The 12995-nt window shown below is 31.0% G+C and overlaps 2 protein-coding genes across 2 annotated transcripts in view; one reads left to right on the plus strand and one right to left on the minus strand.

Moving 5' to 3' along the window:
• pip (heparan sulfate 2-O-sulfotransferase pipe) overlaps positions 1–12995 on the plus strand; it is a 97071-nt gene that overhangs the window by 45605 nt on the left and 38471 nt on the right. The gene's annotated exons all lie outside the window — the stretch shown is intronic.
• LOC139099111 (pheromone-binding protein 1-like) lies at positions 11665–12283 on the minus strand. The gene is made up of 2 exons (XM_070651509.1): positions 12154–12283; positions 11665–12079 (listed from the first exon to the last, which is right to left on the minus strand). The coding sequence occupies exons 1-2, from the start codon at positions 12235–12237 to the stop codon at positions 11738–11740; spliced, it is 426 nt and encodes a 141-aa protein (XP_070507610.1). The 5' UTR covers positions 12238–12283; the 3' UTR covers positions 11665–11737.

Consider the following 12995-nt stretch of genomic DNA (forward strand, 5'->3'; position numbering starts at 1 on the left):
TTACTCAAGGAAGGGGAGTCGACTGTACATTTGAGTCACATATATTATTCATACTCTAAGAGTCTAAACCATGCCTCCTTCGGACGTCAATTCTAAACTAACCCCCACTACCGATTAAATAATAATATTCAAATTAATTCAGCCTTTAAAACCAAACTTAATACCTCTTATTTACATCTGGTAAACACAAAAAAAAGTGGTTGTAAATGAGACATTTAAAATTGGAATAAATGTAAATTTTGGATGAAAAAATTGTAAACATTTAATTAAAAAACTTTTTTAATAAAAGTCAAAACATATGAAAAAAAATTGAGGAAAAGCTTTCCTTGCCATTGTCGCAGGAGAAGGAAGGAAAGAATGTTAGAATAGAAAAAAAAAATTATCACACATCAGAGAGCATCCGAAAGTGTTGAAAAATTAATTAAAAGTCATTAAAAAGTTATTTCATTTATGCATTGTGTAGAAGATGGAGAAAATTGTCGACAATCATCATATCTTGTCATTATTACAGTCAGTTGGAAATGGAAGTGAGAAGAGACAGAGACGAATTAAAAATTGGAATTCTTTTTTTTTTTTTGTTCATCTCTTTTATCTCTTCATTGCAGTAAGAAGACATGAAAGGGAATTTTAGCTGTGTATTGAGATTATTGTTGGGATATTCTATGGATGCTGGAGTGGTTAGAGACGCTGTTCTGTTTGAAAATTGTCGGGATAGTCTACGTATGTGTTGTTGCTGATGTTGGAACAGCTAGATTGACAATTTTCATTCTGGATTATTGTATGAAGATGTTAACTTTAGTAGATGAAGGAGTAGCCACCTTCCAAGTTGAATGTCTAAATCCAAATCCTGGATTAATGCGTCCTTAAAATTTATCCTTGGGCACATCCAGAGCCTGGTGGTCCCTCGAACCCATTCATTCTTAGGCCAGGGTTGTCACCTTAGTTGCAAAACCCCTGTATCCATCCAAAGGATTAGCTTTTGAAATTTGGGTTATACGTGCTTGAGTCTGGTTGTCCACTGTGTCCATCCATCCCTGACTCCATGCCTGGAGCAACCTTGAAACCAGATTTTTCGGAAATTTGTGTTTGAGCCAGGTTTTGCTGTCATTTGTGCCGACTTGACAATTCCATTGTAAAATGTGCCTGAATTACTTTGAAGAAAACTCGTATGATCAATTCAAATCGATTAGTTATACTTGTTTATTAAACGATTAAAAGTTACAAATCAATATTAGGTCGAACTCAATCGTCGTAGAAAAATAAGTGAGTATTGACCAATGTATGGTCACAGCAAAAAGGTCATGGAAAATATATCCGGTAAAGTTAAATTCAAAAGGGATAAATCGAACCATTTGAATTTCAATCGTCACCATGCCATAAAATATAATGAAAAATAAAATGAATTCATTTAATTCATTTATCGCAAATTGTCACACTCTCTCGATCATGACCTCATTTAAAGCATATGGAATCAAGTCAGAGTCTCTAATCTCTAACCGCTAATCAGATTCTCTAGAATTGACAGTTCCACCTAAATATATCTGGAGATCCCATATTAAATTAGACTAAAATACCAAACCGCAAATTTCACACCACATTAAATCATCAAACTTCCAATGTAAATCACCTTCTTCTATTAACCAAAATTGTATATCACTTCTGATTTTTCTTCTACATCTGTCAGTTGATTCCTCATCCATCAGACATAATCTTGTTCAGCTAAAATGACACTTCTGTTCCATTTAATTCATCAAGAAAATTGTGTGCTAAAATGAAACCATTTCATTCACTCAGTCATGCATTTGAGGAACTTGAAAAGGAGATGAGAACAAAAAAAAATTTAATTTTTCATTTCGACAGCTTTGAAGATTGTGTTAAGCTGCTCATTGCTACAATGCAAGCATCTTTTTTTTGTGTGTGTAAAAGTTGAAGAATTGATTTTTATTTGAATTCCCATGTTTCTTTTACCCTTCATGTTTCATTTTCTTCTCCTTTTTGATGCCTTTTGGGATGGAATTAGTTGAAATGAATGAAAGCATTTAGGCAGGGGTGGAATGATGGTGGGGGTATGGGGTCATATGCGTCATGAGATTCTTATAGAGTCCAATATTGTTCAAAGCTGCAATATTGTTGTCTTAATCGAGCGCATTAAGCATGCTGGGGATTGAAAGCTTTGATAAATCATGAAATTGAAGATTTTAGGATTCGAACCCATGAATTATTAATAAATGCATCAAATTTGAGTTAAGGCAGGATACGGCATGACTTGTGGAGTCCAACCGATGGCTTTGGAGTCAAACTTATGGCTTAACGCATGGCTTGAGGATCCAACTCATGGTTTTGAGGTTCAATCTATATCTTAAGGGTCCAATCCATGGCTTTGGGATAACAATTTATAGGTTAAAGGTCCAATCCATAGCTTCGGATTCTAATCTGTAGTTTAGGGGTCCAATTCATAGCTTAGAGGTTCAATTCATCTTGGGGGTCCCAATTGCATAGTTTTCCTGTCCAATCCATAGCTTGAGGGTCCAATTCATAGCTTGAGGGTCCAATTCATAGCTTGAAGGTCCAATTCATAGCTTGAGAGTCACGAATTCATGAGATAAGGTTCCAATTTATAGTTTGAGGGTCCAATTCATTGCTTGAGGTCCCAATTCATAGCTTGAGGTTCCAATTCATAGCTTGAGGTTCCAATTCATAGCTTGGGGTTCCAATTCATAGCTTGAGATTCCAATTTATAGTTTGAGGTTCCAATTCATTGCTTGAGGTCCCAATTCATAGCTTGAGGTTCCAATTCATAGCTTGAGGGTCCAATTCATAGCTTAAGAGTCCAATTCATAGCTTGAGGGTCTAATTCATAGCTTAAGGGTCCAATTCTTAGATTAGAGGTCCAATCCATAGCTTGAGGTTCCAATTCATTTTTGGAGAGTCCAATCTATGTTTAGGGCTGAACATATCCATAGCTTGTGGGCCCATTTAAAAGTTTGAGAATCCATCCCATAGCTTGAGAGTCTATTTATGGCATTTTCAAAAGTTCAATCCATGGCTTCCAAATTGTTAAGCCTTCCTTCCCTAAAGTGTCCTGCTTCTTGACTATCCTGACCACTCCAAAAACCATTCAATAGCTTCCTTCATTCACCCCTGCATTCCAAACATTAATGGATGACACGAAGAAATGAGAATATTATCCTTATAAAAGATGCTATAACGCCCTAAAGCTCTTTTAATAACGCAGCAATTTCTGTTCACCCCTAAAAGCTTTTAATTCCCATGGATAAAAATTTATCTGCAATAGCTTTTTTTTACACTCTTTGGAAATAAAATAAAAGGGAGAAGTTTTGAGGACAACTTAAAAATTGGAAGAAAAGCTTCTTGTTTAGCTGAACATGTCAAGCTAAGTAAATTAAAAAAATTTTTTTCTTCTTGTTTAAATTATGATTTATGAACATTTTCAATTAAATTACTATGAAAATGGTTGCAGATGCAGTTCCTATGTTGGCAATGTTGACAAATTTCTTTGGCAACAGTTGCTTTTGAGGATGATACTTGGATGTAAGATGGAAGTTTTCCTTTTTTTTTTTTTTGGATAGATAAATTTACTGTTGGACTTGAATGTATTCAAAAGATTTTTATTTCAATTTTATTCAAGAGGAATTTAATAATTTTATGAAGGAATGAATTCATAAGAGACAGATGAGAGTTCTATGGACATTAATATTAATAAAAACTTTTTTTTTTTAAATTGAATGGATAAAACATTTTTGTCTCGTGAAAATTGCAGAAAGTGCAGTTTTTAAGATTTACGCAGATATAATGAATTTTATATCTTGCCTTTTTTTTGGGGTTTGAGTAAATTCTGATATAATCAGTATGAATGTTCGTTAGATTTAAAATATTGCTGAATTTTGCAAATTTAAATTTTAACGGATTTTTAAGATTCAAATTTTCACGAAATATTGAGATTTAAATATTAACGACTCTTCAAAATTTATGAAAATTCTAATTTTAATGGTTTTTGAATTATCAAATTCGTGACAATTTTTAAAAATTTTGAAATTTTAAATAAAACCATTTTTAAAAATTCAGATTAAAATTTCAACAAAATTTGAAAATTTAAAATTAAATTATTTTTTTAGTTTTTTAGTTTTTAAATTTGTAAACAAATTTTCAACAAATTTTGAAATTTTATATTCGAAGAATCTTTAAAAATGCGAATTGAAATTTTATGTTGACGATTTCTTTTAAAAATTTGAACTAAAATTTTACGTGATATTGAACATTCAAAATTGGAACGTTTTTTTTGAAATAGATTAAATTTTTAACAAATTCAAAATTTTAAATTCAAAGATTTTTTTTCAATTTTATTCAACTTTAAATTTAATAATTTTAAATTTCAAATCTCAGCAATGAAATCTAGCACAAAATTAATAAAAATTCCTTTAAAATTTACAACTTTAATTTGTCAATAAAACTCATAAGTATTTTCAACTCTATTGCCAAAAGCTATCTATGCTTTCAAAACGAGACTAAATTAATATCAAATTCCATAACATTTCACATGTAATGTTCATGAATAACATCCATAAATGAATGAATTCGATCCATAACAGATGAAAATTTTTGTTAACTTTATTGATGATATAAGATCATTAAACTTTACGCTTTTGGATCTCACATAGTGTTTTAATATTATTGCAATTTTTTTCGTGCATGTTAGATTAAATAACATTTCAAATAGCACATACTTATGGCCATAATGATGATGATGTTGATGCTTTTTGAAAGATATATTTGATTGATTGAAATGATGTGATTATTACTGAATGGATTGAGATGAATTACACATTAATGTTTTTTTTTTGCAATGGAATGGCGTTTAGTCATGGATTGGGAGATATGATGCGAATTATCTGTGTTTTATGTGCAGATAGGAATGCTGTGTAGCGATGAATACTTCGTAACAAAAGATAATGAATTTTTTGGTAAATTCTAATTTGCAAATTGATTTGGAATCGTGGATTGAATAAGATTTAATTTTTTTATAAATGTTGAATATTTTGAAATTGAATTTTATACTATTTTACAAATTTTTGTTAAATAAATTTCAATTTTTCAAAGAAATTTTACGGTTTTATTGGCATTTTGAAAATTTTTACAAATTTAACCACAAATGAATTCATTGTTAAATTTTAAATTTTCCACTGAAATTTCAAATAATTAGTTTTAAAATTTTGAATTTTTTTATGAAGTTTTTGTTATTTAATGTTCTTAACTTTTTTAAAATTTTTAAATTTTATAAAATTTTTAAATTTTTTTAAATTTTGAATTTTGAGTTTTTTTAATTTTAATTTTTTTTTACAAATTTTATTTAATTTGGAATTTTGTAATTTTTTGAAATTTTGATTTTTTTTGGAATTTTAAAATTTTTAAATTTGAAATTTTGAACTTTTAAAATTTTAAACTTTTAGATTTTTTTGAATTTTAAAATTTTGATTTTTTTTTTAAAAATTTGAACCTTTTGAAAGTTTTTTTTTGAAATATTTGAAAGTTTTTTTTAAATTTGTTTTCTCATTTAAAAATTAAAAAACTTTTTAATAATATTTTAAACTGATTTTCTGAATTTTCAAAATTTTAAAGTTTTTCAAAATATTAAATTTTAAATTTTTCAAAAACTTTTAAATTTAATTGAAAAAAAAATTCAAATTTTTTAAAAGCTTTAAATTTATTTCAAAAATTTAAAAAATTTTTAAAAGTTTTTAAATTCTTTATTGTTCATGAGAATAACAAATTTAAAATCCCACTGCAAATATTTAAAAAACTTTCGATAGCTTCAAGCATTTTCAAAAAAATAAATTTTTCCTGCCAACAACAGTTATCATGGTTTGAAAAGTTCATTGAATGTTCAATAATACTTTTAATCATTCCACCAAAACAAATCAATTATAACCTTTCAATTTACATTGAAAAGCAATTTCCACAATTAATTCTTCGGAAATTAAAAACTTTCACAAATAAACAAACTCAAAATTCAAATTGAGAATTTAAATGGCTGTGAAAAATTGCTTGTCCAATTTCAAGTTCTGTTTGCTTTTATTAATCTTCGATTAAATATACACAAAATTTATAGTCATTGGATAGATTGATTGATATTTTAACCACACTAATTATTTGTGAATTTTGTGGAAGAAACAAAATTTAGACAATAATGATATGTGGTTAAATGATCTGTTGAGAATCATGGCTAATGCCAATCGATAAATGGGTAAATTTCTTTTGATGAGTTTATTTTGAAAATTGAGAATTTATTTAACAGTTTGAAAATTTGTATTTAAATGTTAATTAATTCAAATTGTTTCAATTTTGAAAGTTGAATCTTAAATTTATTCAATTTTAAAAGTTAAAATCTTCAAAATTAATTATAATTGAAAATTAGAAATTTTCTTAATTTTCAAATTTGAAAAAGTCGTTGAATTTTTAATTTGAATTTTCAAAAGTAATTGAATTTTAAATTTCAAACTTCATGAAAATCATCGCTTAAACTTAAAAGTTTGAATTTGAAATTACAAAAACTTTAAAATTTTTAATTTTCAAAAGTTGAATTTAAAATCTCAAAATTTGTTTAAAATTGTCGAAAACTTGAATTTTCAAAATCGGCTAAATTTTTGAATTTACAAATGACGTTTAAATTTCAATTTGAATTTTTGAAAATCGTTGAAATTAAAATTTTGAATTTTTTGAAAATTGTCTCCAATTTAAAATTTCAAAAATCGTTAAAATTTGAATTTTCGAAATTTGTAAGAATTTCAAATTTGAATTTTTAAAAGTCATTGAATTTAAATTCCCAAATTTGAATGAATTTTAAACTTCTGAAATAGAAAATTTAAATCATATGTCCGCAAAACTGAATTCAAACCTTCATGACATCCAAGATACAATCTTCATTCCATCACATTTCATCAGTAACCAAATCGAATCACTAACAGCAGCTTTTAAAAGATTCCAATAATTTCAAAAAGCCACTTAAAATTTTGATACACCTGTTTAACATTACCAATCATAACAAGCAGCTATTATTTGACTAATGGCGATTTATTGTGCGATTCTTCTTGTTAATCAATGACATAAAAGAAAGGCATTAACAATAATATAATCATTGCAAAATCAGATTTAACCATGAAATGAATTTTCATAGATATTATTTATGCTCAATTGATTCCATTAAAAAAAGAGAACCATTTGATTTGAATAGGTATGTAAATTGGAGATGATTATTGTGAACGTGATTCTGATGTTTATCTGTTTTTTAATTAAATTTGTATTGCATGAAATTCAATTCGATTTTATTATTGATTTATTTTGCAAAAAACTTTTATTTGATGGAATTTTGATTTGTGATAGTTTGTAACAATTGATATGTTGATGATCTGGTCATGCATTAGGTTAGGATTTAAATAGTGAATTTACTCAAAAATTTGATTTACTCATAATTTTTAAATTGGAATGGTTACTTACTTACTGTAAACATACTCTTATGTGGAACTAAAGTTTGCAATATAATGCTTTCCAACTGATTCTTTTGCTGACTTTACCACCTAGTTTCTACAAATTCTCTGTCTGTGGGTTTAGGCGGCATTCTTTTACCACTGTAACGAGTCATTTAGCTTTTAGAGCTACAAGAAATCTTTTCTAGTACAGATTCCAAGCAAGGGTTGTCTAACAAACTTGTGTTTTTGATCCAACATTGGTAGTTTCTCTGACATTCTTCTTACATTCTATGTCTAGGCCCAATCTAACCATACTACCTCATTTTGATCTCATTGATGTCTTGTTATACTGCTAATTAAAGAAACCTTATTTTTAAAGACTAACATTCTGAGAATCTGTCGTCTACAGCAGCTATTGAAATCCTGTAATTTACGTCCGATCTCAGTGATCTCACAAACTATGCCTCACAGCCATACAGTAGTGCTAAGATTAAATTTATTTAGTTGTTAATTTGTCTAGTATAAAGGGTGTCTAATTTGGTCTTGATGTAATCTACTGCGATCTAGATACGACTGGTTGCATACAAAGCTTCTAGTGCACTTTTCCACACAAAATTCGAGTCGACTTCGAGCTCTGGTTCAAAAGTCTCCTGAATAAGGTCTTTGACGGTCCAATGTCGTCTGGATGCAACTAATCTTGTCAAAAATATGAAGCGTTAAAGATCAAACTAGATAAATTATAGGATTCAAACCAACGATTTTCGAATTATTACTCCAAATTTGAGCAGTTCATTCTTTTTTAAATATAATTTGTCACAAATCGGCCATCAAGCTAGTCTGCTATTAATACAAATTTAACCAGCTCTTCATAAGATCATTATTTAAAATTTTACTTTTCTAGTCATGTCTGTATAAGAGAAGATTGACTCTTTATGTCTCAATAATTAGTTCCGTTTATCGCAAAATAAAGCATAAAATCCTTTAATAATTTAATTAATGAACACTTTGAACTTCAACTTATACAATTTAATAAACTATTTTTCAAAGCTTTCTCAGATTACAGCATAAAAACACTTAACATATTAATATCTATCAACATCTCATGCACGAAAAAAATATTTTCAACATCTTCTTTTAAATAAAAATTTCATCAACTTATCTCAAGGAACAATCCACTGCTATTTATGAAATTTAATCTTTCTTCATTTATCTATCAGCAATATTTTTTATTTCTCGGTTCCTTTTCTTACATTCTCATGAATGCGTGTATCTGTAGCAGGAAATCTTGATGATAAATAATGCTTTACTAAATTTGTACGAAAATATTCATCTATTATTTTTTCATCATTGCTCGGTACTGTTGAAGTTTATGATGAAAAATCTACCTTACATACAGCCAGTGCTGGACAACCTTTAAATTTCCCCGGCCCAAACAATTACTGAGCTTGGACCGAAACCTCACATTTCATACAATTCATGGCATTTTTATGCTACGCGGCACACAGGTTGTCCATCCCTGCATACATACAGCTTCAATGTTCCAAATCCAATCTGCTATTTCTGTTGCTTTTTATTTTGATGATTGAGTAAACATTTAAAAGCCCTGAAGAACGTGATTAATTAACAAAATTTTCAAAATTGACTAGAATGAAAACAAGAAAAAAAATTATGAAAAATGAATAAAGCACAGTATCGAGAGGATGGAAGACGAAGATGTGAAGTATGAAGTATGACTCATTGTTCAATAGAAACGAGGAAAAATGTTGATTTCTCAAATCTCATAGGTTGAACATCTGATACTGATCTCAATCTTTGTTTGATTTTATGACCCGAGTGACATAGATAAGGAAGGCTGGAAGGGTCGGACAATCCAATAGGCAGTACAGAGCAACTGTACTTAAAGGCTCACTGTACCTGTATGAAATACAGGACTTACCTGTACTTAGGTACTTACTGTACTTACTGTACTTTACTGTACTTATTGACCTTACTGTACAAACTGTACTTACTGTGCTGTACTTACTGTACTTACTGTACTTACTGTACTTACTGTACTTACTGTACTTACTGTACTTACTGTACTTACTGTACTTACTGTACTTACTGTACTTACTGTACTTACTGTACTTACTGTACTTACTGTACTTACTGTACTTACTGTTAAGAAGGTATGAAAAGGATATAAGTACAGTACAGTACATTGGAGTGCCTGACTGAGAGACTGTGTCAAGCAGCTTTTAAGGTTCCGTTAAACCTCTTTTATTAATACAAAATGGAAGCTGGAAGCTGGAAGGAAGCTGCCGATAGAGACAGTATTGCATTTGGCATTGATAATTGTCAGGCAGAAGCCTTCAATAGAGCCAGCTTTAGGCGTCACCTGAGGGAGGCAATGGATCACTGTTGATCTGTATGACCAGCGAAGTAAGAAAGGAAGTAAATGGAAGCCACTTCTGTTTGACGTTCATATAGCTGCCAAATTAGGTAACTTTCATTTGTCATTAATAGAAGCTTAGCCGAGCCTTAAAAGTTCCGTTTCACAGTCTTCTTCATTTAGTGCCACTCGGTACACATAAGACTGACACTAAATAATATTTTTCGAATCCAATACCGACTAAACTCTTGATATATCTGTACATATTGCAGATTATTTGCTCTATATTCTTCATGAAATTAAGAAGAAATAAATTCTGACATCGTATTTAGGCTGCTGTGTGTATGATTGCTATAGTTTAGCATTATTTGTATTTGTAGAGAATTGAGTATAATTTTGGATGGGCAGGTATCAAACTGTTATTTTGAGTTGAATTACAACGGGTAATACGAAGAATTCTATTTATGGATATCTATTGTAATTCTGATGAGAAGGTTTAACTGATTAGACGAGATGAGTTTGTGTCCGCAAGGCTGCAGTTTTGGACGAACTATAAGAGAATAGCTGAAAACTGCCGACCTGAGCATTTGAATGGTGGAATCGTAAATAGATCCTACAGTTTTTTATCGAACAATTATTCAGACCTCAAGATTCATTGCACGTCATATGCAGCCCTTATGTATTACAAAATTAATGACAGTTTAACGAGTTGTAGACTTAACTGCAACTTTTGCTCGGGAACTTACTAAAGTTCTAGAGAAAAAAGTACACTTTTCCAAATCATAGCTCCCGAACGAGACTCGAACTCACGTCCACTCACGTCCACTCAATTACAAGTTAAGTGCTCTTACCTACTGAGCTACTGAGCTACTGAGCTACCGAGGGCTACTAGAGAATGTGGCAAAATGCAGACTTAAACCTTCGTTACTAAACAGTGCTCAGTTGCAGCTATTATCGTTGTATTAGGCTAGCTGTGAGCAACCTTTGTTCTTCGCGGCACATCTTGGTCGTGAGCCTCGACCGAAAATATACGGCGTACGGTTCATTGCATTATACACAATCTTTTGGCAGATACGATTTTGAGTCCGGACTTCACAGGTCGAAAAAGGTCTTTCCATTAAAGTTCAGACGCTAGAAAAGTAGAATCTGAAACCCAGTGAATGAGCTTTCCACAATAGTGCCTACCAACTCTGCTCTCATCAACATCACCATCCAATTTATCCTCCACAAGCAGGCCAGTTCAATGAATCAATATTAATTGCACTTGCGTAAACCTTCAATGTACTTTAAATCTTATAAATAATTTTTCAATGCTACTCAACTTTCAATCTTTAAGCCTTACAATAACCCTTTTTGCATACATTAATCTCTTTAAAAATTGCTACATCAACTGAAGTGTTTTGGTAATTCTGCATCAAGCTGTTCATCACGAGCTTCAAGATGATGAAGAAGTAAAAGGGCAATTGATTTCAAGTCTATTAATGCTCAGCATTGTTTACGTCAATTCTTGATCTCATTTTGTTTCAAGGCCTGCTTATTCTTTTGTTGGACACTTAAAAATAAACATATTCAGCATAAAAATTTATTGTGAATGACATTGTGTCGAAAGTGAGAGGGGCTGTAAAAAAAAGCATGTTTTAACATAACACAGCATGCTGTGCTGTTAATACGATAATTTTGGATGTGACAGTTTACAATGTTTTTTGTCATTTTTTTTCCTATGGCGAGGAATTAATTGGAATTGATGTTGACGTTGTGCATGGCTATTTTTAAATGCTAAAGCTTACTTCCTTTATATGCTTGCAAACCTAATATTCATCTACACTTTATTAACTAAATTTCATGTCCAACAATGTCCAAAAGTACAATCATAACCTCAAAATCAATGTTCATCACACTTAAGTCCAGCCTTCTCAGCAGCTGACTTCAAACAATGAAAAATGTCACTGCCGCGTGTACATCTATCTGGATCAGCAATTGCTGCACATTCCTTAAGCATATCCTTCAATTTATCCATCATATCTGCATCTGCATCCATTTTACCGGCTGTCATTTCAAAAAATTTATCGACATCAACTGTATCCTTCTTTATAAATCCCATCTCTTCCATAACACAATTCAACATGCATTTTACATCTTGAGGAATAGATCCAAGCTTGCTCGGCTTAAACATACTCAAATCCGGAAGATTTGGCATTTCCGATTTGCATTTTTCAAAGCTTGCCTAAATTGAAAAAAAAGATTTTTTTTGTACATTTAGGTATTATCGTTTATTTATGAAATTCAATTTAGGATTACCTTCATGTGCTTCATGTACTCATCAGGAGATTTGCAAGATGCAATCGCAACAAATGCCATAAGAACAATCAATATGAATTTCATTTCTACCTTTTTTTTTATATCTCTTTGTATTACAAATTTACTTTGAATAATGATCGATATTGAGGTTGGATTTGCTTTTATATTAATATTTTTGGGGATTATTTTGTCATGTCATTCAGTTGACATAATTATATGGGGTTGTATGTGGATTGTCGTTCTTGTCAGTTTTGGATTTAAACCGAGGTCCTCGTTACTCACTTCTATGGCCGTACAGATGGGTGTTTTGGCCATAGTGGGCATATGTACCAGTGGGCTTATGTACCAGTAGGCTGATCTACCAGTGGGCTTATGTACCAGTTGGCTTATGTACGAGAAGGATTTTGTCGGTAACCCGTACAGATTATCTGTGATCCACGCCTTGAGCCTGAGGTACGAATCTTATCATTTTGGCAGTTAGATCCCAATTAAAGCAAGTTAAAAAAAATGAAGAAGGCTCCGTAGAGCTACATTGAGCATTTAAGGCTCCTAAGCTGTATGGCAGCCATTTGGAGGCTTCATGGAAGCGTCAACCATTTGGTGTTGACAAAAGAGCTTTGGCAGAGACTTAAAAGCTTCATGGCGGAGTCTTCTTCATTTGGGTTGTTCGGAATTGTTTGCATGTCCATATCTCATTGATATATTGGCTCTAACACTTGGAGCTACGGTTTTCAACTCTGGAATTGAATTGTACGTCATCTGGGGATTTAAGAGTATTGCCTGAAAGTTGAAGGGGGGGGGGGGGAGGATGGGTTAGGAGGTAGGATGACGTCTATATTCCA

This window comes from Chironomus tepperi, unplaced genomic scaffold (genome assembly GCF_022539635.2).
Source record: "Chironomus tepperi strain 1889 unplaced genomic scaffold, CSIRO-AGI_Ctep_v1 contig_461, whole genome shotgun sequence".
Taxonomy (NCBI): Eukaryota; Metazoa; Arthropoda; class Insecta; order Diptera; family Chironomidae; genus Chironomus; species Chironomus tepperi.